We start from the raw sequence: 24,514 nt of genomic DNA, 5'->3' as shown, positions 1-24,514 counted from the left end.
ATTTAGCTTTTATTTGGAAGCGATAGCGTATGGCATTTTTTATGCTATTTGGTTTATATTGTCTACTGCAGGCTTCTTTGTACAAGCTTGGCCTGGGCTTACCCTCGCCTGGACACTGTTTTAAAGTGTCGCAGCTGCCCATGCTGCCAGAGGCTCTGATGTGAAGCTGTATTCTCTAGATCTATGTTTTTAAGTCCGCATGATTGGTGACAGCTATTTGTGGCAATAGAAAAGCCCACTGACTCAAAACAAACTAAGGAGAGTAAAAAGAAAAGGAAAATATAAATTGTACCTTGTCTACCATTGAATGCTATTATTTATTATTCTAGAAAAAGGGAACTTAAAGTACTGACAGAGCATCTGCTTCACCCCTCAGACTGTCTGGGGGAGATACTTAAGAAAAGTACACATTTAATGGAAAATTAAAAGGTCTTCAAATTTAATTTTTAATAATAGTTTTATACCAAATATTAAGGCTTATTAAGCAGATTAAGGACTTTGTAAAAAAAAAAAAAAAGTGCTTAACTTAGCTGAGCACCCATTGTATCAAATTAATAAAATCGTTTAAAATGAGTTGGAATAGAAAACAGTATCAGATTCCTCGATGAAGGTGCCCCTGCAGTCACAGACAGACACCTCAGGTACCCAGAGGCAGCAGCACTAGACGCTGTTGAGTAGTATTTATGGAGATTTTTATTAAAGAAAAGAATTTCCTGCTGCATAAGCCAATGGCTGTTGTGAGGGAAATGTCCCTTTGCCTTTAATTTATTTACGTATTGGAAGTAGATGAATTTCTTAGTTGCATCTTACTTTAAGTTGAAACATTCTAAAAAGAAAATAAGAACCAGGTAGAAATTGCCTAGATGCTGCCAAATCAAACCCAAGATCTCCTAACTGAACCTTACCGGCCTGCTACTCTCCCAGACAAGAGTTCCATTCTAGGAACCCATTGTAGATGGCTGGTGTGTTTACTTTCTGCTGTAGCCAGCCAAGATGAATGCACCCTGGCCCTCAAAAAGGATTTTACCTCAATCTAGCTTGACCCTCATACTTGTGGTTGCCTCTGAGATGAACATCCATGCTAGTGTAAAAAAAAAAAGTTAGAATGCCCTCGATGGCCACAAACTGAAGTTCTTATTAAATGGTGGGCAGACCTCATGCCTCCTTTCATCCAGTCCCTCTCAGGCTGATGGGGGCAGTGCCACACTATAAAGAATTTCCAGACATCTCTTAAAATGTCACGAATAAAATCGGAAACTATAGAAGTGTTAATGTGTCCTATGGACTCGATAGCAGAGTTTATTTTTGTTTTTAATGGCAAGGCTTCTAGAGTCAATGATTGTATGAGTTCCTCACTCTGGCTATGCTTACAGTTCCACCAAGCGCAAGAACGAATGAGATGGGTTGGCTGGCAGTGAGGCATGGCCCTAGCCAGCCCCAGCATAAACCCGAGAGAGGCTGACAGTAGTGCAGAATGAAAACTTGGTTGGGTGTTTGGGGTGGGATGGGGTGGGCAGGGAGGGAGAAATGGAATTTGTTTTACTTACTGATAAAGCTTTGTGAACTAATTTTATACAATTCATAAATTTTGGTGCCTTGTACCCAATTATGGTTTGCATGGGATTGAAAAGCTTAAGGGAAAGGATTCCTTCTTATCATTTCAAGTGGCAAATGGGTCTGTATAGTGTAAAGGACACTTGGTATCAGATTTTTGAAAAACGTTTCATATCTTGTGTGTGAAAGCAAATTGTTCTTACCAGCAAGTTTGGAAATTTTACTGTAATGTCCAAAACCTCTGTATTTTATTATTCATCAAATGTCTTCTTTTCAAGGCAAATTGTGTACCCCATTCTTTTCCACCACCCCTTTTATGTTCCAAACATTAACTCAGGCCTTTTAGAATCAGGCTGGGAGGGCTGCCCCTTCCTAAACATATACTGGATCCCTCTCTGGGGTTCTATCTTATGAGTAGAGGGGTCACTTTTCCAGCTGGTTGGGAGAGCACAAGTGTTCAGAAAAGGGTCTTTTAGTTTTTCTAATGCTGGGCAACTTATGGTAGAAGTCAAACAAAAAAGGTTCCTCCTGAAGTGGTACCTTCATTAGTTCTGAAGTTCTTTTGCACAAAATTTCAGGAAGCCGTCTAGAACACAATCCCCTCTATGTGAACATTTAGACTGTAAGGCAAGCCAGTGTGCTGTATAACACGCAAAAAAGGCTCAAAGAACCTGCCCAGCACACCTGCAGGGCTGTCCACACAGCATGTTCCTTTTACCTTAAGGTTTCCACTGAGCTTGTGGGACTTCACCACATTAAAAAGCTCACCACTTGAAGCACATTTGATAATTGGGTCCCTCAGCCTAATTAGGTGAGGAGGATGTATCTTTGGAATAAAAGCTCCCATGGCCACTTAAGTTTTTTTTACCTGGTAAGTATGCAGGTTCAGATTCTTTTTTAAGTTAGCACTAAAGCTGGAAGCACCTTTTAAACGTGACTCTGAGTTTAGTTTATAATTTCCACATTTAAATTAACCATTGTCTTGTCTAGGGCTTTGATTTAACCACTGCGTACTTGTTCAGCCCACACATTGCTCTCAATACACTATAGCTACTAGAGCACTGAGATGAACGGTCATTTTTACGGACTCCTTCAATATTTCCTTCCGCTGGTATGTTCCCATTTCAAATCTGACTGGTAGTGTGAGAGAATTTCATAATGTGTTACCTAGCCTGGGCTAAACTTCATATGACAGGATATAAAACTGACTTCCCTTGAGGAGAAATGTTATGTGTTGAAATGTGAAAGCCAGTACTTTCATTTATAAAATCGATTGTTCATCAAAATTTTGGGAAATAGTAGATTTGATAGTTTTATCTGCTAAATTCTCATCACATTCAGGAATTAAGCCAGTTTTAATGAAACTTTACCTTACCAGCTTTATGGCTTTATAAACCAACCAATAGTTACTTGAAGCTAAAACATTAAATTTTGAGTGAAATTTGAATTAGGCTTTTAGAAACTGCCATGACTTTAATTTTGGCCAGATCTCCATTTTTAGCTTTGAAAATTTTTATCAAATAGAACTATTCCTGATGATGAGCAGATCAGGTAGCAGACTTCAAGGATGTAAGTTTTATTCCTATAAAGAACAGAAGGTGCTGGTATTTCTAGTCTCAGCTGTGGTCTGATGCAGGCTGAAGAGGCTTAGTGTCTATGTTATGGCTTAAGAGTAGCCTTCCTGGTCACCATTTGGCAGGTGATGGCCTCAAACGTAAGCTTTGCTTCATTTATGTTACCTTTCCTCATCTCAACAATCCAGTAGGATCTAAACCTGTCAAAGCATCTGTGGTCCCCACATAGACTCTTAAAACAATCCTGCCTTCGTGTTAAGCCAGCCACTGGCCTAAATTCACACAAGCTCAAACACCTTCCTCCTAACAGATGGGACCTGATTAGTGCTAAGAGAATGGTGCTTTTTTTTTTTAACACGTAAAAATAATTGAATGCTCTAACAGCTTTCTTAACCAGATTTATGCCGGCAGGGTCAAAAAGGACTATTTTATCCTATCTACCTTTAACAAACAGATTGCTAGAGAAAACATCTGTCAACTGTAACAATTAGGCCACTGTGGTGCATTTATACTGACCTTCCTTTCCAATTCATGTCCTTTAATCCCACACCAGTTCCATAGGAGACTTGGCACAGAAAGGCAGTGTGTATTTTTTAAATACCTAGTAGAGCAAATCAACTAGAAAAAATTGCCAAGGGGAGCCTATCTCAATGTCCACACTCTTCTAAGCCTACATGATTCTTTCCATGCCAGCTCCGTACATATACCATTTCCAAAGAAGCCCAAACTACTGGACAGTGGCACTACCACTGTAGGGTCAAAAAACATCTATTTCCTTGTGAAAGAAGCAGCTTCCTCAAGCAGTGTCACTTCAGTGTCCACTGCCCAGGCTTACTCACACTTTGCCTCCACCTGCACATCACTGCCCTCAAACCCCACTGTATTACAGCCACAATGCCTCCCTGGTGCCTGGAGAACCCACCTGGTGCACTAAAATGCTATGCAACACCAAAATGGCTTCTTCCCTTGGCACTGCTCAAAAATGGAAATTCCTCAATTATAAGCTTCATCCTATGTTAACATCAGTGTATGGTGGCTACAGTTTGTTTCTTTTTTTCTTTTAACATGAAGCAAACCACCTCTGTTACAATTCATGTTTGGGACTTGTTCCTGTCTCAGTGTGAAATAGAAATCATGTTTTTATGATTTTTGTAAATCTTGACTTTTTACACCTTGTTTTTGTAAGCCGAAGTTTCTTATTAAAAGAATAAAATGGCTGTCTTTGTGTACAGTCTTTATTTCAAATATTTGTTAAAATACCATTAGATTATTCCTCAGGACAAGAGCAAAGATAAGCCCCTGCAGAAACTTAGGAACTATGTACAGAACTTTACAGAACAGAGGAGAACACTTTAGCTGAGGCCTGCCTGCTGACCAGAGGAGGGTGTTCTGAGTGGACTCAGCAAAGAAAAGGAAATCAAGCAGGGAAGGAAGGGTGCCCATCTGAATCAAACGTCAGCTGCCATCAGGGCAAGTCTTGTGATGGTCACAGATGGGATGCTCTGTTTTTGGAAGGTTGGAGGACAGCACAGGGGTTCCATGTGTCTGCAATCAGACAACAGGTGGCATTAGAAATGTAAAATCACTGGAGGGAAACTGGTAATTGACTCAAAAACCTTGCAACATCTGGAAACACATTTAACCAGGAACAGCCAAGGGTTGGTTTGTTTTGTTTTACATCCAGTCCCTCTCCTATTAACCATTAAACTGTTGTGTGAATGGCTGATATAAAATCTTCTCCCAGCCTATAGGATGCCTAAAACAGGTGGAACAGTGGTTAGTGCTTACCTTTATGGCTAAACCCCTGGCTGAGGTGCCATCAGGTCAATGTCACTCAAATTCCTGGCCAGCCAAACGCCTGCAGCAAAGAGCCCCAAATTGAGGATCAAGTTCCTGGAAAGAGAATGCATTCCATGGAGTTCCCGTCGTAGCTCAGAGGAAACGAATCTGACTCCTAACCGTGAAGACACAGGTTCAATCTCTGGCCTCGCTCAGTGGGTTAAGGATCCGGCTTTGCCGTGAGCTGTAGTGTCGGCGGCAGACGCAGCTCGGATCCTGCACCGCTGTGGCTGTGGTGTAGGCCAGCGGCTACAGCTCCATTTCGACCCCTAGCCTGGAAACCTCCATATGCCGCAGATGCGGCACTTAAAAAAGAAAAAAAAAAAAAATGCATCCCATTAACCCTGTGGTCCCTGAGTCAAGTGTCTTCGGTTAATGAAAGACACTGAGGGAAAAGGCTTCCCATCATCACCCTGGAAAAACCTCCCCGAGGCAAAAACATTGCTTAAAATCGCAGAAGCGTTGATCATTACGTAATAGGTTGCCCAAGACCCACGTGGTTATTTAGGGCGCGTTTCCATATCTAATAACAGCAGAGTCAAATGCAAAGCAGCCTTTCAGGGTCGAAAAGCCTGTTTTACGTGTTGGTGTCTCCTCTCCCTGGGTCCCTGTGGTCAGGGTGAGAGTCTCTAGACAGAGCCCGTGACTGAAAAGAGCGCTCTGGCCGGGCGGAACTCTCCCAGTCAAAGGGCTCGGCAAAGCACACCCAGAGCCACGAAGAGATCAAGATGTTGGCAGTGTAAAAAATCGGGAGGGTCTAGCCTCGGCGAAGAAGGGACCCAGCTCCCGCGCCTCGGTTACCTCCGGAAGTCATTCCTATCGGTAGCAAAGCGGTAGACGCCCCGAAGCCAATCTCCCACGTTGTCTGGAATTTCGGGAGCTTCATTTGACGAGCCCGCAGGGTTCACGCCAACCCCAGTGGAAGTCATGGTAGCACCTCCGAACTCTGCGAGGCCTCTGTCTATGCACCGTGCCGGCGCCGGCGGATCACGCAACTTCCGGTCTTGCACTTCCGCCGGCTACCAGCAGGCAGAGGGCGCCGCTGCTGCAGCTCCACACGACTCCGGGAAGGGAGGGAGAACTCCAAGCTCTGCGGGAAGCGAAGCGCCGCCCAGCTCCAACCTCCCCTGGTCGGGTTCCACCTCCAGCTCCCTCTTGGCCTTCGCCCACCCGTCATCATCACTAGTGGTCTCTTCAGTGATCACTTCATTGGCTCAGGAGGAGGATGAGGGGGATGGGGCTGCCCAGCCTCTTGGGGTCGGATAGGGGCTCTCTTAGAGGGGATGCGTAGCTTTGGGGAATGGGGTTCCACAAGAGTCGCCACGAAAAGTGTGCGGGCTGAAAGGAAGCACTCCGAATTTATCATCTCGCCGCCTCTCCCAGACACGGCCCTGATAACGTTCAGTCTAGGATTTTTATATGGGGGGGGGATAACCTCGCTCTCTTGCCCTACAGTTCACCCTCCCACCAGCCCCTCATTCTCCGGGTTGCGCTACTAGCAAATGGTGCAATGCTTCCTGGAGGTGTCGCTGTCCCCAGCTTGGAGACTTCTGGGGGTCTCCCAGGGCCGGGGAAGGCGCTGGCCTAAGAAAAATCCTTCGGGTTCCGATTCAGAGGAAGAGGAGCAGGTGGGGCAGGGAGGGTCCTCCTTGGGATCAAGAGGCGTCTCCAGGAGGCTCTGCTCTTGCCCTTTGGGTGCCTCCGCTTGGTTCCCAGCTTGACACTCCTGCTCCGGACTGGATCCAAGCATCTCCGTCTGGGTTTCCACACTAGAGTTGTCGCCAGTGGCGAGAAGGGCTGCCCGGGAGATGGACGCAGACTTCCGCAGGTAGCTGTCGGTGTCTTCACTTCTGCCGAGCCCCGCCTCTCCTGTGCCAGGCCGGGTCAGAAACACCCGCCTCAGAGCCTCTAGTCTTCTCTGCAGGATCCGGGCGGGGCGGCCGCCAGAAGCCAGTTCCCGTCGGGGCCCAGCCTCCCGCCCCGCCCCTGGGCCGTGCGCGCCGCCGCCGCAAGTCCTCTCCCGGCTCCCGCCCCACCCCGCCTCCGCCCACCAGAGGGCAGCCGCGGCCCCAGCTCCGGAGCGAGTCCCGCGCCGCAGCCCCAACCGCGGCGCGGGGTGGGTTCGGGAGGCCCTTGGAGCGCTCCGGCCAGGGAGGCGCGGTGAGAGCTGCGGGCCCCGAGGCTCGGGTCTGGGGGTGCGGTGGGGACGACGGGGGCGCTGCTGGAGGGACGGGACGGCGTGGGACCGGGGTGAGGGTCCCGGCCCGGGAGAACGCCCCCCCTCAGCCCAGCCCAAGCCGCTGCCCCCTTCCCCTTTGATGTATCTGCTCCTTCTCCTCCCTTACCCAGGGACGCCCTGCCTTCCTGGGTTCCAGCCGGCCTCGAGCCGGCATCTGAATAGCGACTCTCAAAGCAGCTGGGGCAGCAGGGGTCGCCCCCCGGCAGGGCATAAAGTCCCCCGCCCAAGGGCCCGGCGCAGTCCTGGCAGCAGAAGTGGTTCTCGTGCCAGCGCCGTCCTTCGGCCTCGGTGCAACGCCGGGAGAAGATCAGCTGGGAGAGGGAGAGGGGAACGGCTCATTCATTCATTCACTCATTCATCCATCCGATAACCACGCCTTATGCCCAGTTAACGCTAAGCACGTCTACAGACATTCCCATCTGATCTACTCAGCCACACTCGGATGCGGGGAGGGCTAATTGGCTTAGCCAGGATCCCCCAGCTAGCAAGTGGCACAGTCTGAAGAAGTACGACCCGGGTCGCCTGGATGCCCAACCCAGGGTTCTGTGCTGCCTCTTGTGCCAATGTTACAGCAGTTCCTCGCAGGAGCAGGCACAGCACTGGGCACCAGGCTTACTGAGATGAACGTCTGTCCAGGAGTCCCTGCTCTGGAGAAATTCTAGTTCAAGAAAATCTGGGGGTCTTTGCTTGTGGTGGGGGAGGGCACAAAGGCAACAGTACAAAGGTCCCAGGCTGGCTCCTAGTTCTCTGTACCTTACTATGTGGTACTGGAAGAGGTGTCTCATTACATCCTGAATCGCTGGACCCTGGGCAAAACCCTTCCAGCCCCTCCCCTAGACACTGTACCTGGTCACAAGCCGGGCACCGAGGCCGCAGCAGCTCCGCGTGATGACGGCCGCAGTAGAGATGCCCATCGTGGTAGAAGTAGATGAGGTTTATCAGGGCCTGGCCACAGGCCTGGCAGGCGAAGCAAGCCGGGTGCCAGCAGCACTGCTCTCCTGCCCGGGCTGCGAACACTCCATACTCCCCTGGCCTCAGCGGCTCCCTGCACTGCGGGGCCAGGGTGCTGGGCTGGTCAGAGGCTGCCCCACCCTCCTACCTCCCCTCCTGATTCTTCCATCCCAACCCTAACCTAACTGCAAGCCCACCTCCACCGCAGGCTCCACCAAGAACCCCTAAATTTGGTTTCCCTTTTTCCTAACGATTGCCCAACTGTCAATCCCCACGCCAAACCAGAGTCCCTCCAGCCCCTTCTTCGGAAGTGAGAGGGCAAAGAGAAGGAAGGAGAATATGGGGGGAGGTGCTACATACCTTTTCACAGGTGCATTCTTCAAGCTTGGGAGGTACCAGGCGGGCCACCCCCTGTCCCAGGGCCTCCCTCCTCCGCCAGGCACAGAAGAGCCTCAGTTCGGCCAGCTCCTCCTCCTCAAGGGTCAGGCAATATCGCTCCTACAGAAACAGGCATCCACCATGACCTGGGGAGCCCCAGCAGGCAAGACTGAAGTTTGATGGGAGAGAGGAGGTGTAGCCACTGGGTCAAAGGATGGTTGTAAAACCTCAGGGAGGTGCAGGAGGTAAGGGCGCAGGAGGGCGTCGACAAAGAGAGAGGAAGAGGGAACTGGTCATCCCCCACTTCTGACAGCCCCGCAGCACTTAACCCTATCACCCGCCTTCGGGTGATATCATGGCTTCGGGCTCCCAGTGATCTGTAGCTCAGTATCGCTTCCCACTGTATTTCCCCTACTTATACCATATGCTCCTGCCTTGCCTCCTCGATGGAACTGTAGGCCTTTAGGCTGGGCACCCCCAGGGCCTCAATAAATACTTAACAACCATGCTCTCCTCATTTGCACATTCCATTCTTGGTTTCAAAAGCTGTTCATGTCCATTTTCCCATTTGCTCTTCAACTAAGCATTGTGGTGGGCAGAGCAGAGGCTATCACACCCATTGTGTAGACGTAAAAGCTCAGGCTTTCAGGCTCCCAACTAGTGGCACAGCTAGGCCTGAAATCCATGGCCCCCGACTTCTGGACCAGACTTCTCCCCACATTAAGTAGAGAGTAGGGAGGCAAGAGAGGGAAGCTGGAGAGAGGGAGAACCCACATCGCTGTCCTGTGGAGGGAGCTGCTGCAGGAGGGTCCGGAGCCCAGGCCAGCTGGGGGTTTGGCTGGTGTCCAGGTCAGGGTGCCCCAAATGCAGAATTTCAGGATCCTAAGGAAACGCAGCAAAAGGAGAGAAGTAGAGCTAGGTTTTACCTCCCCTCCCCTTCTTTCCTCCCCTCTTCATGGCCACCTCTTCTCCAATCTAGGACAATTTCCAAACACCTGTCTGTCCCCCTCCCCTCCCATTTGGAGGTTCCTCCTTCAAGATCAAAGGGACAGCTGATCCACTGCCATGTTTGTGGTCCAACTGAGGCAGGCTGGGAAGGGCACACCCCAAAACAGTTTCCTTTTTTTTTTTTTTTGGTCTTTTCAGGGCCGTACCTATGGCATATGGAAGTTCCCAGACCAGGGGCTGAATCAGAGCTGCAGCTGCCAGCCTACACCACAACCACTGCAATGCCAGATCCAGGCCATATCTGCAACCTACACCACAGCTCATGGCAACCCTGGATCCTGAACCTACTGAGCAAGGCCAGGGATGGAACCCACATCCTCATGGATACTAGTCAGGTTCATTACCACTGAGCCATAGCAGGAACTCCAGTTCCCCTTCTCATGCTCAAAATCATAATGCCTTCATTCTTCTGCTTTGATCAACACAGACCCCTCTAGGAGAAGTCACATATTCATGGGAGGAAGTTTAAAGATATTGAACCCCTGTGTCCCGAGGGGGTTGCAGGGACAGGAATTCCTGCAAAGAGAAAGGGCTGCCAGAAGCTGGCACAAAGGCTACCTCTCACCTGGTTAAATGGGAGGAGGTGCAAAGGATGGAGGGGATGCTGGTCTCAGAGGGAAGGGCAGGACTCCTACCACCTGAGCAGAGGCCTCCTCAGGGTCCTCCTCTGGCCTCTGGCCTGGGTTGCTGTCTGGGTTGACTGGTGGATTTGGCTCCAGAGGGGTAAGCCTCTCTCCTGGGTGCGGCCAGCCAGAGTTCAGCAGCGACATTGATGGCAAAATCTGAACAGAAAAAAAAGAGGCACCTCCTCTTCATTGGGCCACGACAACATGCTAGGCAAGCAAAGTGCTTTGCAAGCTTTATCTCCTTCAGTCTTCCCAACGACCATGTGAATTAGGTGGTTTTCTTGTCACCATTTTACTGATGGACCAAGGGCGGCTTGGAAAGCATAAGTGGTCTGCCCAAGGTCACACAGCTAGTAAATGACAGAGCCAGATCTCGAGGCCAAGTCTTTCAGTTCTTGAGTTTCTGCACCTCGAACTCTGTCTGGGGTCTCCTGAGATTGGGATGGAGGAAAGAGGAGGCCCACAGAGGAAGGAGGGGGCATTCTGGCTTTCTGGTGAGCCTTTGGGTAGACCGGCCCCTGTTCCCCACCTCCCCAGCCATAACGCCCACCACCCCTCACTGCGTGCTCAGGGGTGAGCCCGCTTCCTCACCATCCCCTGCACCGGCCGTCTTGCCAGACATAGGCTTGGGCCAGGAGAAAGACCACCTAACCGGGAGACCCTGCTCAGCTTCTCCAGCCCATACCAGCTTTCCTCCCCTGAGTTCCAAAAATAAGCACAGTGGGGGCCCCAAGATTTAACAACTAATGTTTCTCTTTGCTCGCTGGGCTCTCTCAGCGCCTCTTCTAGTCTATGTGCTTCCCGAGGACAGAGGAAAATCTTGCGCTGCCATCTTCTATCTCTAGTGGCCCTTTCATTGGGTAATTCTAAGAGCATCTCTTCAGGCCTCCTCTGGGTAAGCCCTGGTATGGCCACAGGATCTTGAGGATGGGAGGTGAAGTACAAAAGGGATGGTCCCTGCCCTCAAGGTGCTTAGTCTACTGGGTAAGACAGAGATGAAACCAGGCAGGATGGCACCAGGGTTCTGGGCAGATAGACACAGCATCCTAGGAAGGAAAATAACGAAAGCAAGCTTTTCTAGAATGTTTACTCTGTGCCAGGGACTATCCTAGCATGTTACATAATACAATCCATCTTCACAACAATTGTATGAGGTAGTTTCTATGATCCCACATTACGGTTGAAACAAACTGAGGTTACTTGCCCAAAGTTGCATTAGAAGGCTAAGGGAAGCTTTAGAGGAGGAGGTTACCTTCTAGAGCAGGGATGGATTCTGCCAGCAGCTGGGCACAGAAGGGCATCACCCTGGCCCCTGTAAGACCCAGCTTTGGGGCTGGAAACAGGGCTTGGACTGAAACAATTATACAGCTTCCCAGACCTGAGCTCCCACCCTCTGCTATCCTTCCCTGCTTCCTGGCTCCGCACCCATCTGCTTCCTGCCCATTCTGTCCCCCAGCTCAGGTTTCCTGTGGAAAGCAGCCAGGATGGGCTGCTCACACTCGGGGCCAGGAGTAGCCACTTCCTCAAGCAGCACTGCCTCTGGGGAGGGGGTGATCACAGGAAGGGGGCGCTTCTGGGGCCCCAAAGGAGACTTGCACCCTCCCTTCCAAGTTAATTCTTGTTTGCATGAAATCGTCCCACACAGAGACAATGCTCAAAAATCAGTCCTCGCCCCTGACCCTTCATCCCCTCGGCCCAGGACCACATAACATCACCTCTACTTAGCAGGGGGCCCCACCTTACCCCCACCTTACTAACATGCTGGAATTCTTCGAGAATTACCTCCTCCCCTCCCCCACACAAGGGACTGAATACCTTCTCCTGCCCCCGCGCAAGTGTACCCGGGCTCAGGAGTTCGACCTTCCCAACCCACCCCTGAAGGGCTAAGTCTAGGGATTGGGTGTCGCGGGTGGGAAGGTTTCCCAGGACAGTGAGAGGAAGACAGGGAAGAGAAGTGTCAGGTTCCGCCAAGTGCCCTCTCGATAGATCCCCAAAGTTTTTTCTTGGGCTTCGCGGGGCCCACCTTCGAAGCGGGGCGCAGTGTTGTCCCGGAGTCAGCGGGGGTCCCAGTCTGTCTGCTCGGAGTTTAAGAGAAGGAACGGGACTCTGCTGGGGTCTCACCCTCGCTACGCGCCGGTGTCCGGGCCGCTCTGGACTGGACAGACCCCGCCGTCGGGCCCCTCAGCTGGTCCCCACCCCGAGGCCCCAGCGCCGGCCTCTGCCCGCCCGCGGAGAGCGGCCCTTCCTCTCCCACGCCCCCCTCCGCTCGCGGGCCCTGCCCAGGGGCTGGTAGAGCCCGGCGGCTCTGGGAGGGGCCTAGGCCGGGAGGGGCCTAGAGCTGCAGACTGTAGGAAAGCATTTGTAGGGCTCTCGGGTGGAAAGTGAGCAGGCTTCACTGCCGCCATGCCCATGGGATTAGCGCCGGAATCGCTTCCCTGCAAGGTACTGAGCAGACACCGGGAGTCACCGTTTAGCCGGGTCCTCAAGCACTTGCGGAACGCAACGCCCTTCGGAACCTGCAGGTCCCCCCGCCAAGACTCTCCTTCTGGTGTCCTAGTCCCGCCTCTGTCTGTGTGTCCCACCCCCATCTAGATCCCTCCCCCTTGTCCCCAGCCCCTTTCCGGGTCCCTGGTCCTGACCTCCTCCTTTCCATCCCTTTAGGCTGCCCCCCCACTGCCCCCCACCCCGCGCCTCCCGCCAGTCTAGCGATCCTGTGAGTGGAAATCTTTGGTCCCACTTCTGGACCCCCTCAGCCCCACCCTGATCCCCGCCCCAGGCTCCGCCCCCACCCCAGGCTCCGCCCCGCCCCTGCTAGGCTCTCTCAGCCTCTGGCCCGGAGCGCCCTCTGGCGTCTGCGCATGCTCCCTGCTCCCGACTGCAAAGTCCTCCAAAGGGACCTTCTAGGCTGCGCGCCGGTTGCCCCCGATCGGGTCCGCCCGCCCGCAGCGTCTCGTTGGTGCTGCCGGTGACCTCCGACCCCGCGGCTGCGGGGCGGGGAGGCCTCAGCTCCGGGCGGGCGGCGGCTGTCTGCAGCGGGACCCGGGAGCGGGGCCCGGCGCCGCCCGGGCCGCGGGGCGATGTGAGTCGGGGCGCGGCGGGGCGGGGACAAGGCGGCTCCACCGAGGCCGCGCCGCGCCGCACCGCAGTCTCCGCACCCTCCCGAGGAAGCCCCTGGCGGGCGGGCGGTGGAGCCCGGGCTGGGGGGCGGGGATCTAGGGACGACGCGCGGCCCCGACCTCCCCTATTCCTTCTCGGGATCTAGAAATTCCCCTGTCAACCCTGTCACCTAAATCTGCCTCTAATCCCCCGGATCCACCCCACCCCCACCCCCTGGACACACCTTCGCGTGTCCTGGACCTTCAGAACCCCCTCACTCCTGCGAATTCCCCTGGTATGCCCACAGAAACCACCATTCTCTCCTGGATACCACCAGATGTTTCCACCGCCCTGAAATTCCTGAGTCTTCATATTCCCTCATTCTCCTTGCACTGTGCTCAAATCCAAAAAAATTTGCCCACGTTTCCCCGATCCCTCTCATACATTTTGAATCCCCAATAACCTCATACTCCCAACCCCCAATCCACCCCATCTCAGACCAGAGCCGTCTCCTCCTGCCTCTCCACCCCATGTAGCCCCCCCTCCTCATTGGGCTGTCATGCTATGTCCTGGTATCTTAAAGAGAATTGAAGGGGACAGGAAAAGGTGCAGCGCCCTCCCCCATCTTGCACCCTGCAGCTCCTGGTTTCACCCCCAGACTCCCTCTTGGTGGCTCAAGCCTCAGTATTTACCCAGCTGCCTGTCTCTAGTCCTTGCACACCTTCCTCATCCTACCGCCCCCCTCCAGGAAGTCAGCCAAACCAAGAGGGTGGAGGCCCTTTTACCTGGGAAGTTGTCCAAGGATGCTGAGCAACAAAGGGTCCTGGGAAATGACATTGCTTTTCTAGAGCAGGAGGGTGGGATTTCAGGGATTTCCTGGGTCCTGGCTTGTCAACTAGTCCACCTAGGGCTCAGATTACTGAAATTTTGGTTGGTTGGCAGCATTTATGTTAAATTTCAAGCCTTTCAGAACTTGGAGAATAGAAAAATCTATCAAGCGTCTGAATGTGAGATTGTAGGAGCTTGTCCTGGAAGAGGAAAATGTTGATTTTAGTGATGTTTGTCCTCCCTACTAACCTCTAGAGGTTATTGAAGCTAGAAGCTCTGCAGCTGACAGCTGTTTCCCTTCAAAACTAAGGCCTTGGGGTGGGAGTTGGGGAGGTGGAGGATCAACCTGGCAGACTCCCAGATATAAGTTAGCAACAGAAAAGACGGGGCTATTGGGTTCCTGACTCTTAAGCCATTGCTTTTCCAGTATATCTTAGTGTCCTTTTGAGAAAGCTCTCTGCAGAGTTCAAGTTCTCTGCAAAGGTAAGGTGGTGATCTTGGTTGTAATAGGATTCAGATGAACATGTGACTTTAAAATGCCCTGGGCTGCCTTAGACTCACTAATGCCAGAGGGGGCCTCTCAGGGTCTATGGGGCTTGGAGTTCATGGTCCCTTTGCCCTGGATCTCATGTTCGTCCTAGATGTTTCTATTTCTTTTTTTTCTTTTTCCCTTTGTCCTTTTTGCCATTTCTTGGGCCACTCCCGCTGCATATGGAGGTTCCCAGGCGAGGGGTCCAATCAGAGCTGTAGCCGCCGGCCTACACCAGAGCCACAGCAACATGGGATCCGAGTCACATCTGCAACCTACACTACAGCTCACGGCAAAGCTGGATCCTTAACCCACTGAGTGAAGCCAGGGATCGAACCCGCAACCTCATGGTTCCTAGTCGGATTTGTTAACCACTGAGCCATGACGGGAACTCCAATAGACGTTTCTATTTCATTAGGACGTGCAACAGATATCCAGGTGGGGTGAACTGACAGCAAGTCATTTTCATTAACAATTGGGGGTGAAGATGGAAGATTTCTGCTAACCTGTGGTCTCTGTCTCATATGCTAGGTGAGCCCCAGGGAGATCCAGGTGACTTCTCTGCAGACGGCTTGTCATGACGCCCCACCAAGAAAGGGGGGAATAAAGTGGGGGTCCTTCCCCATGCCCCTCCCATGGTCGGCTCCCCGATGGCCTGGGTGAGGTGAGAGCTGTGTATAGGAGCCACTTTTCTGGAGCTTCCCAACTTGGGAGAAATGGAGGGTGCGGGTCAGGATCGTTCAAGGCTTTACACATTCAGGGGGAGTGCCAGAAGGCTATCTAATCCTACCGATTGATTTCTTGCTGCCGTTTGCCACCCCATAACTTGTTTGGGATTGGCCCATGCATTTGCTTGCTCCCTTAGGTCACTGTAGCCTGGTGGTCTCCCCTCCATCCTGGGCACAGGTCTGACTGTTGTGACGTCTAATCCAAGCACCTTAATCAGGGAGGGAAAAGCCAAACAGTAAGGCTTCTCGTCTCCACTTTGGCCAAAGGAGAGCAAACCCAGCATTTAATTTTTTAACGAAGAAATGCCTACTCAAGGTTTTAATTGTTTGATCTTCTGAATGTATCTCTCTTTTGTTTTTTTCTTTTCTTTCTTTTTTTTTTTTAGGGGCACACCTGCGGCATATGGAAGTTCCCAGGCCAGGGGTCAAATCAAAGCTGCAGCTGCTGGCCTACAGCCACAGCCACAGCAATGCGGGACCCGAGCCACGTCTGCGACCTACACCACAGCTCGCGGCAGTGCCAGATCCTTAACACACTGAGTGAGGCCAGGGACCAAACCCGCAACCTCATGGTTCCTAGTCGGATTCACTTCTGCTGCGCCACGATAGGAACTCCTTGAATGTATCTCTTGACCATAATGTAATATCGCATTTGAAAAGAATATCATGAAGATAAATTTGAGGGAGTTCCCTAGTGCCTCAGGGATTAAGGATCAGCATTTTCACTACTGTGGCTTGTGTTTGATCCCTGGCCCCCAGGAACTTCCATGTGCTGTAGGCATGGTCAAAAAAAAAAAAAAAGATACATTTGAGGTGGATATTGGGATGGTGGGGAGGGAGGAAAAGAGAGGATTTAGATGTCGTAGGAGGAGTGAGGTGGATGAGGCGGGACAAGGAGAAGGATCCAGGCCAAAGAGTCTGGGGCTTCCAAGTTACAGTTTCTCTGCTGAATCTGGATGAGGGGCCCGGGCTGGTACCCAGCTCATGACACAGATCACTTCCTCTGTGTCCCTACTTGTAGCCTTGCTTTTCCTGCTGCCCAGGCTGCCCTTCCCTATGGTTACACCAGTCAGAATCCTCCCTAAAGGTCCAGATCAAATGTTACCCCTGAGAAGCGCTCTCCATCCCCGTCAGCATTAATCCTTAACATGCCCTAACCTAAATTAATGTTTGCCCAGTGGGTGTGTCTAGCCCTGGATTTCCAGTGTAAATTCTCTTATTTTTTTCTTTTCTTTTCTTTTCTTTTTTTTTTTTTTGTCTTTTTGCCTTTTCTAGGGCTGCTTCCCTTGGCATATGGAGGTTCCCAGGCTAGTGGTCTAATCGGAGCTGTAGCCACCGGCCTACACCAGGGCCACAGCAACATGGAATCCGAGCCACGTCTGCGACCTACACCACAGCTCACGGCAACACCGGATCCCTAACCCTCTGAGCAAGGCCAGGGACCGAACCCGCAACCTCATGGTTCCTAGTCGGATTCGTTAACCACTGTGCCACGATGGGAACTCCAAGAGTGTGAATTCCTTGAGGGAGGGATGGTGAGTCTTGGAGAGAGTAGGTCAGCCCCACGAGGTGCTTCTGCCAGAGTTCCCCAGAGCAGGGCTTTTTGGAGCTCACCTTGACGACCTTCCTGTCCCTTGTGTTCTTCCCTAGGGCGGGCCGGCTGCTTTGACACCATGGGGAGCTGCTGCAGCTGCCTGAACAGAGACAGCGTCCCAGACAACCACCCCACCAAGTTCAAGGTACCTCCAGCCCCCTCCTCTCCTGTGTTCCCAGGATGGCCTCCTGGGCTTGGGAGGCCCAAGCTGTCCGGTTGCCTCAGCCTCCCTGCAGGAGGTGAAAGGAGGGGTTGAGGTTGTGAGCTCATGAAGACTTAAGCTAAGGACCTCTGAGAAAGCCTGAGTTTAAGGGGCTCAGGCCATTGCCATTTTGGCAGCTCCTGGTATTACCAAGCATGAAGATATGCCATAATAGAGTAGCAGAAGCTGTGTTTTTAGAATGCTCACCCCTGTCAGTGTGTCTTTGTAACTTTACATTAGCATTCTTCTGGAAAAAACCACCAAAGTCTGTATTTGTGAATTAACATATGTCAAATGTTTAAAACCGTGCAGAACACATGGTAAGCTCTATTAGTGTTGGCTTTTGCTTTGGGAAGCTAAGGCCAGGCCCAGTGGACCCTTGCACCCTGGGCCCCTCCCACCTCCTGTAGGGGGCGCCCCCTCCCTCCTCACTCCTGCATCTGGAGGCCCAGGTTTCCCCTGCTCACCAGAAGAGGGAGCCCTCAGCAAAGTCCTCCACTTCGGGAGGTGATGCCTTTATGTTTGTTGCTCCTTGGGTTTGACTCTCCTAGAGTCTTAAGAGTGTGAACTTGCCATTGAACCTCTTCTCCCATTGACCTCTCATCTTGGGCTACTAGCCATGGACTATTTGGGGTCGTTTATCTGTGGGAGGTCTCACCATCTGACCTTGGGGTGGGAAACTAACCACCCCTCCCCTTGCTGCCCAAATGACAGAACTAGGGCCTAAACTGTCGTGGGTCAGTGGCACTGCTTCATCCGTGTCCCAGGAATCCTGTGGTATTCCCAATGGCTCACAGTCCTGGACACGCACTTGTTAGACTCCTTCATTGACCCTTGTGTCCCCTGCCCCTGCCAGGTGACGAACGTGGATGATGAAGGGGTGGAACTGGGCTCCGGGGTGATGGAGCTGACGCAGAGCGAGCTGGTGCTGCACCTGCATCGGCGCGAGGCTGTCCGCTGGCCTTACCTCTGCCTGCGGCGCTATGGCTACGACTCCAACCTCTTCTCTTTTGAGAGTGGCCGCCGGTGTCAGACAGGCCAGGGTGAGTACCAGCCCCTGCCCCATGCTGGGATGGGGACTGGGCACCTGGGACAGGTACTGGGGCTGGACGTCACAGCTTGAGGGACGGGGGTGAAGTCTGTTGACTTGGCGGGTGGTGTCCGGAGAAAGGAAGGGTCATGGTCAAGAGCAGGCAGAACTGAGTGGACTCCCGGGCCAGTGCTTTTCTCTCTTCAGTCATTGCAGCTCTGGCCTGGGTGGCTTTGTGGGATCACTTGTGGCACAGGCCACGGGAAGGTGGCAGTGCTCCCAGACCAGGGCCTGCCTGGGAAAGCAAACCATTCCTCCTCCCTCTGTTACTCCAGCTTCAGGGTCCCTGGTGTCCCCTAAGTAGGACCAGAATTTCTTCTGAGCCCCCAAGTCCTAGTCCCTGGATCCTGTGTCTAATGAAAGGTCAGGCAGGAGCTCTGGCTGCCTTGGGGACGTGTGGCGTGGGAATGACAGATTTGGGAGGCAGGACTCTTGGGTCCCTATGGACCAAGTAACCCTCAGCAGGTTAATCTTTGTCTCCCATCACCTGTGGGCAGCAGAGTGTGACATGTTCTGACCTCCTCCCCTTTCTCCTTGCAGCCAGAGGTCAGGGAGAGGGTGCTTGTTCCATGAAGTCAAGGCTGGGGCCAGCCATGGCTCTTTGAAGGGGTGGCCAGGTCTGGGCTGATCGATGAGGACCCAGACCCCAGTTCTGCAGAAGGAACCCCACACGGGATCATGTTCAGTGCAGTGCAGGGTTGTGTGACCGCAGGGGTGGGATCAGCGAGCTCCTCTGATAAGGCGGCCAGGCCAGCCCAGCGGTGCGGCTCTGCGGTTGTGCTGGCGGGGGCAGCCTTCCCCTCCGTGCGTCTCACCCTTGGAACTCGTGCGTCTCACCCTTGGAACTCGTGCAGCAGAAGGCAGTTAACGCTGGCTGAGCAGAGAGAGGCAAGGAAGGGGCCAGCCCACTTCTGGTGGTGTTTAGTTCACACTGGGGAATCGCAACACAGGTTTCTCTTAAAACTCCAGGCTTTCCCAGCCTTTTTTAAGCCCTTGACATATGTTGGAATGAGATAGATAGAAAAGAATGAGGGAATAGGCCTTTTTCTTCCCCTCCCCTCCATGCCTGCAGACCTCATACCCCAGCCTGGGTGGCCTGGGTTTGGATCTATGCACCTGCACATCCCAAGTAGCCTCCCCGAGTCCCGGACCCTACAGTTGCAGAGGGGGTACAGAATCCCAGGCCTGCCCAGTACTCCAAGGGCCTCTTCGGATCTCCTGAGTCTCGAGTGCTCAGCCCGGTCCTGCTGGGCCAGGACTGTGGGTTTGAGGGGCTGTGAGGCCAGCTGCATGGAGGAGCCACATGGTAGCCTTGCCTTGTTTGTCCTTCAGCTCGTCAGCCTGTCCTTTCTTTCTGCACCAGAGTTCAAGCTCCATGAGGCCAGGGGCCTACACACAGCTGTCAGTTACTCTCTGGCCGGGCACTGGGCTAAGTATGCGGTGAACAAGCAGCGAGCAGGACAGAGGCCCCTGTCCTCAAAGAGCTTAGTGGCCATTGGGCATAGAGCTAAGGACTGGCGCCCGGGTGGAGCTCATTTTTCTGGGGGAGCAAGGGTGGCAGGCAGAGGAATACGGGGCAGCGTGAGGTGGCGTGGTCACTCATCTAACGCTGTCCTTTCCACCTTGGTTTTTACTTCTCTTCCCCCTGTGCACACATTTCCTTATGAAAAGGATTTAACCTCAGAGTTCCCTTTATGGCTCAGTGGTTTATGAACCAGACTAGTATCCATGGGGACACAGGTTCGATCCCTGGCCTCGCTCGGTGGGTTAAGGATCCAGCATTACTGTGAGCTGTAGTGTGGTTCACAGATGCAGCCTGGATCTGGTGTTACTGTGGCTGTGGTATAGGCCAGCGGCTATAGCTCTGATTCGACCCCTAGCCTGGGAACCCCCATATGCCGCTGGTGTGGCCCTAAATAGACAAAAAACAAAAAACAAAAAGGTTTAACCTCAACAGACTATAGCTGAAGTATTAGATTTTAAGCTGATAGTAATGGGTGGTGGGTGTTCAGGTGGGAGCAGGGGCCTTGGACCAGCTCCTGCCGAGGCTTTTGGATTTTGGAGGGTGCTGGGGAGAGCGCTTAGGATGAGGTCCTCTCCCACCCCCCTGCAGCCTGGGGCTGGGTGTCAGGGACATTTCCTGAGCTTTGTGCATCTGTTCAGCCTCTGGTCCTTCCCTGTAGGACACAGGGTCAGTGGGGCTTCATTTCTTCCTCTCTTTCTTTAGGGATATTTGCATTCAAGTGCTCCCGGGCCGAGGAAATCTTCAACCTCCTCCAGGATCTGATGCAGTGCAACAGCATCAATGTGATGGAAGAGCCGGTCATCATCACCCGCAACAGCCACCCAGCTGAGCTTGATCTCCCTCGGGCCCCCCAGCCTCCCAGTGGTAAGGAGCTCCCCTGGCCCTTGGCACCCCAGTGCACATGCACGCACACGCACACACATGCAAGCATGGGCCCGGGAAGCATCAAGTCTTGGAGGCATGAGTCAGGCAGGCAGGTGGGGAAACGGCTGGGTGAGCCAGGCTTCCAGGACCACCGTCAATCAACAGAAAATTCCTGGGGATGGATAAGTCCTGGCCTGGGCCAATCAGGTGACTCAAGCTGAGGCTGGGAAGTCCAGGGCCTCGTATTGACGGATGGTTGGGATGCCGACTGGAAGACATTGGGTTTCCATGGAAACGGCAATCTGGAGCTGTTTTGTTTCCTTCCTTCTGTCTACTGGGTCATACCGTATACCTTTCCTGACGGCTGGAGCAGGCCTCTCTGCCTGTGACTGTTTTCTGGAGCAGTCCCCACGGTTTCTGTCTATTCATTCACTCAGTCTACACTGAGTGCCTGCTCCACATCCTGCGCTCCATCGGCTCGCCGGTGGGGAGCAGGAGAAATAGAGACACAGTCTTTGATCTTGAGGAGCCTCCTCAAAGCTCACCGGCAGAGTGGGAATGAAGTGGAGGGTCAGTCCAGCCACACCAAGTGCCTTGTGTGGTTCAGAAAGGCTGTGATGGGGGAAGTGGGCTTCCAGCTGAGCTTCGAGGGGAAGGGCAAGGTTTGAAGAACAACACGAGATAAAGCTAGTTGGGGACTGCCAGTTCAGCGGGCCAATCCCCTTGGGGGCCTGGGAGTGTCTCCCCTCCACTGGGAGGAGTCCCAGGATGCCACACCCACAGTTGCAGGTAGCTGGGGGGTGCTTTAAGGATCGTTGTCTCCTGTGTGCCCAGCTCTAGGCTACACGGTCTCTAGCTTCTCCAATGGCTTCCCTGGCTGCCCAGGAGAGGGTCCGAGATTCTCAGCACCCCGACGCCCCTCGACCAGCAGCCTGCGACACCCCTCACTTGGGGAAGAGTCCACCCATGCCCTCATTGCCCCCGATGAGCAGGTGAGCCAGTGGGTGGCTGCCTGGTGTCTTTCTGTGGGTCTGGGTGAGGGTGAGGAAACATGGCACCTCCTTCCGGGGAGGATCATGGGAGGAAGGGAAGCTGATCCCAAGAAAGGGAGGCAGCCCTGGACAGGTTGGAGGACAAGGAAGAGGAGGAAACTGCAGCTCTGAAGTGGGCTTCTCTGCTCTCATCCTGGCCCCTCTTCTCTCCTTCCTTCCTGCCCTGGGACCCTCCTGTCCCCCAGTCCCATACCTACGTCAACACGCCCACCGGGGAGGATGAGCACCGCAGGAGCCGGCACTGCCTGCAGCCCCTGCCCGAGGGCCAGGCGCCCCTCGCCCCGCAGGCCCGGGCCTCCGACCAGCGGGCCCCGCAGGTGTTCCTGCAGCCGGGCCAGGTGAAGTTCGTGTTGGGCCCCACCCCGGCTCGGCGGCAGGTGACTAAGTGCCAAGGCCTCTGCCCGGGGCTGCAGGACGCCCCCCCCAACAACAACAACAACGAGGGCCCTTCCGAGTGCCCGGCCCAGCCCAGGTGCACCTACGAGAACGTCAGCGCGGGGCTGCGGCCCGGGGCCGGCTGGAGACTGAGCCCGGAGGAGCCGGGCTGGAACGGCCTCGCCCACCGCCGGGCCGCGCTGCTGCACTACGAGAACCTGCCCTCCCTGCCACCCGTGTGGGAGAGCCAGGCCCAGCCGCTGGGGGAGGAGGCCGGCGAGGACGGGGACTCGAGGGACGGGCTCACGCCCTCCTCCAACGGCTTCCCCGAAGGCGAGGAGGACGAGACCCCGCTGCAGAAGCCCACCAGCACCCGGGCTGCCCTCCGCAGCCACGGCAGCTTCCCTGTGCCGCTGACCCGCCGCCGAGGCTCCCCAAGGGTCTTCAACTTCGATTTCCGCCGGCCGGGCCCCGAGCCCCCGAGGCAGCTCAACTACATCCAGGTGGAGCTGAAGGGCTGGGGAGGAGACCGGCCCAAGGGGCCCCAGAACCCCTCCGCCCCGCGAGCCCCTGTGCCCATCACCCACCCTGCCCGCAGCTCAGACTCCTACGCCGTGATCGACCTCAAAAAGACCGTGGCCATGTCCAATCTGCAGAGGGCTCTGCCCCGCGACGACGGCACCGCCAGGAAAACCCGGCACAACAGCACCGACCTGCCTCTGTAGGGACCCCCACCGCCCGCCGCTGCCGCTGCCGGCCTCCGCCTCCGCTCGTGCCCCGAGCCCCCGCGCCCAGGGCTCAGGGTTGCTTCGCAGAAGGGCACTGAGGTGGGACCAGATGCTTCCCCGCACTGGCCGGAGTCCCCGAAGATGACAGCCGCTGAGTCTCCCCGTCTCCAGGCTGGAGACAGAAGGGGGCGACCAGGCGAGGAGGGAGCCATGACGTGAACTGCGAAGGGTCCCGTGATTGCATTTAGCGCCCTCCCCGTTAGGTCCATTTGTCTCGTCTGTTGTCTGTGTGTTTTTTTTGGTTGAAATTTGGAAACATTTTGTACCTGTTGATTTTATTTATCAGTTTATTTTTCTATTTATTGTTTTAAATGTAATTTAACATATTTATTATTAATAGAATTATTTTTAAATTCTGACTTGGTGGATGATGTCAGATTCCTGGGCTTTTCTGGCAGGGTGCTGTGGCGGGTGGGAGTCGGGAAGCCTAACAGAGCTAGGGGCTTCATTCTGGGAAATTTGGGGTGATTATGGTTTTTGCGACAAGTTGCGACCATGTCTTTTTCTCCTCCAAGAAGCTCTGGCCCAGAACTGATCATTTCTAGGGATGGTTTGCTCCATCAAAGTGACGTGACAGGACAGTTTGAGTCCTAGATGCAGAAAGGAGATCTCTAAGGAAAACTACCCTGATGAGATTAAAACCCTGACCCTCTGAGGTTTGGCAAAGGGTAGGGAGAAGTTTTGTTGTGGTGGTGGGGGGGGGTTACCCCCATTCGCCTTCTCTGGAATCCCTCACTGATGCTCCCTTCTGCCACCAGGTAAGTCCCATTAGGCACCGATCTCCTATAATGCCTCGGCCCAAAGGTGAACCCTGGGTCCTCCTTCAGCGCCCTCCCCATGGCAAGATCAAGACCAGAACCTTTAAGCAGGACTTTAGGATAGTTCCCCTAGTGCTCAGTGGATTAAGAATCTGACTAATATCCATGAGGATACGTGTTCCATCCCTGGCCTCACCCAGTGGGTTGAGGATCTGAAGTTGCCACAAGCTGCAGAGTAGGTCGCAGATACGGTTTGGATCTGGCTTGCCGTGGCTGTGGCTGTGGTGTAGGCTGGCAGCTTCAGCTCTGATTCAACTCCTACCTCCAGGAACTTGCATATGCCGTACCTGTGGCCCTGAAAAGAAAAACAAAAGCAAAAACCCAGGACTTTACCAAAAGCCCAGGAGAAACAAAACAAAACAAAAAAGAGGAGGGAGGGGAACAGTGTAACATGTAACTAATCTGACTTAAACAAAGTGTGACTTTCCCAGAGAAGTGCTCCCTGGGAATGGACTCGGGCCCTAACAGGGCTGCCACATCTGAACGCCTGCCTGGGAGCCCAGGGTCTGCGCAGGGCTGTACACACCGCCCGCCCAAGGCTGGCATTGCAGAAGCTCCTTTTCCCTGTCCTCTTCCTCCTCTCCCAGCCTCCTTGCCTTCAGACTCTGCTTTTGTCTCCAACCCCTGAATGGTTAATCTCAAGGAAACCCAGTGTCTGTGATGAGGCACTCAGGGCCCTGGTGAAAAGTGGGAGCGGGATTTGGCCAAGACTTGGGGACAAGCTTCTTGTCTCTGGTCACCCTTTGTGCCCCACCTCCTTGCCCTGTGGACCTGTCCTCTTCACCAAGGAAACAGTCGGGGGAGAGGGGGGCACCTGATTCCCTCCCCTCCCGCATCCAGAACACCACTGCCGGGC

The 24,514-nt window shown here is 53.6% G+C and overlaps 3 protein-coding genes across 11 annotated transcripts; 1 reads left to right on the top strand and 2 right to left on the bottom strand.

Annotated features, from left to right (window-relative positions):
* Positions 1–4,345: 4,345 nt before the first annotated feature.
* On the bottom strand, positions 4,346–6,221 carry TOMM6 (translocase of outer mitochondrial membrane 6). Its single transcript, XM_047794562.1, has 3 exons — positions 5,769–6,221; positions 4,917–5,021; positions 4,346–4,673 (listed from the first exon to the last, which is right to left on the bottom strand). Exons 1-2 carry the CDS (start codon positions 5,894–5,896, stop codon positions 4,925–4,927), a joined length of 225 nt encoding a protein of 74 aa, XP_047650518.1. The 5' UTR covers positions 5,897–6,221; the 3' UTR covers positions 4,346–4,673; positions 4,917–4,924.
* Positions 6,222–6,362: 141 nt separating this feature from the next.
* Positions 6,363–14,168, bottom strand: PRICKLE4 (prickle planar cell polarity protein 4). 7 transcript variants are annotated; one of them, XM_047794561.1, is made up of 7 exons: positions 12,193–12,726; positions 10,182–10,325; positions 9,310–9,417; positions 8,518–8,655; positions 8,053–8,256; positions 7,313–7,517; positions 6,363–6,836 (listed from the first exon to the last, which is right to left on the bottom strand). In XM_047794561.1, exons 2-7 carry the CDS (start codon positions 10,311–10,313, stop codon positions 6,463–6,465), a joined length of 1,161 nt encoding a protein of 386 aa, XP_047650517.1. In that variant the 5' UTR covers positions 10,314–10,325; positions 12,193–12,726; the 3' UTR covers positions 6,363–6,462. The 7 variants fall into 7 exon arrangements, with proteins under 7 accessions (XP_047650517.1, XP_047650516.1, XP_047650514.1 ...); XM_047794560.1 differs by having other exon boundaries at positions 10,179–10,325; positions 12,193–12,725; XM_047794558.1 differs by lacking the exon at positions 12,193–12,726 and adding an exon at positions 14,051–14,168 and having other exon boundaries at positions 6,699–7,517; positions 10,179–10,325.
* Positions 13,053–23,199, top strand: FRS3 (fibroblast growth factor receptor substrate 3). Of its 3 annotated transcripts, none has more exons than XM_047794551.1 (7): positions 13,053–13,248; positions 15,154–15,286; positions 17,001–17,089; positions 18,003–18,189; positions 20,464–20,625; positions 21,460–21,617; positions 21,863–23,199. In XM_047794551.1, the coding sequence occupies exons 3-7, from the start codon at positions 17,024–17,026 to the stop codon at positions 22,775–22,777; spliced, it is 1,488 nt and encodes a 495-aa protein (XP_047650507.1). In that variant the 5' UTR covers positions 13,053–13,248; positions 15,154–15,286; positions 17,001–17,023; the 3' UTR covers positions 22,778–23,199. The 3 variants fall into 3 exon arrangements, with proteins under 3 accessions (XP_047650507.1, XP_047650509.1, XP_047650508.1); XM_047794553.1 differs by lacking the exon at positions 13,053–13,248 and adding an exon at positions 14,988–15,060; XM_047794552.1 differs by lacking the exon at positions 13,053–13,248 and having other exon boundaries at positions 15,070–15,286.
* Positions 23,200–24,514: the final 1,315 nt, after the last annotated feature.

This window comes from Phacochoerus africanus, chromosome 9 (assembly GCF_016906955.1).
Source record: "Phacochoerus africanus isolate WHEZ1 chromosome 9, ROS_Pafr_v1, whole genome shotgun sequence".
Taxonomy (NCBI): Eukaryota; Metazoa; Chordata; class Mammalia; order Artiodactyla; family Suidae; genus Phacochoerus; species Phacochoerus africanus.
Note: the sequence above shows the minus strand (reverse complement) of the source record. Positions and strands in the feature narration are given on the sequence as shown.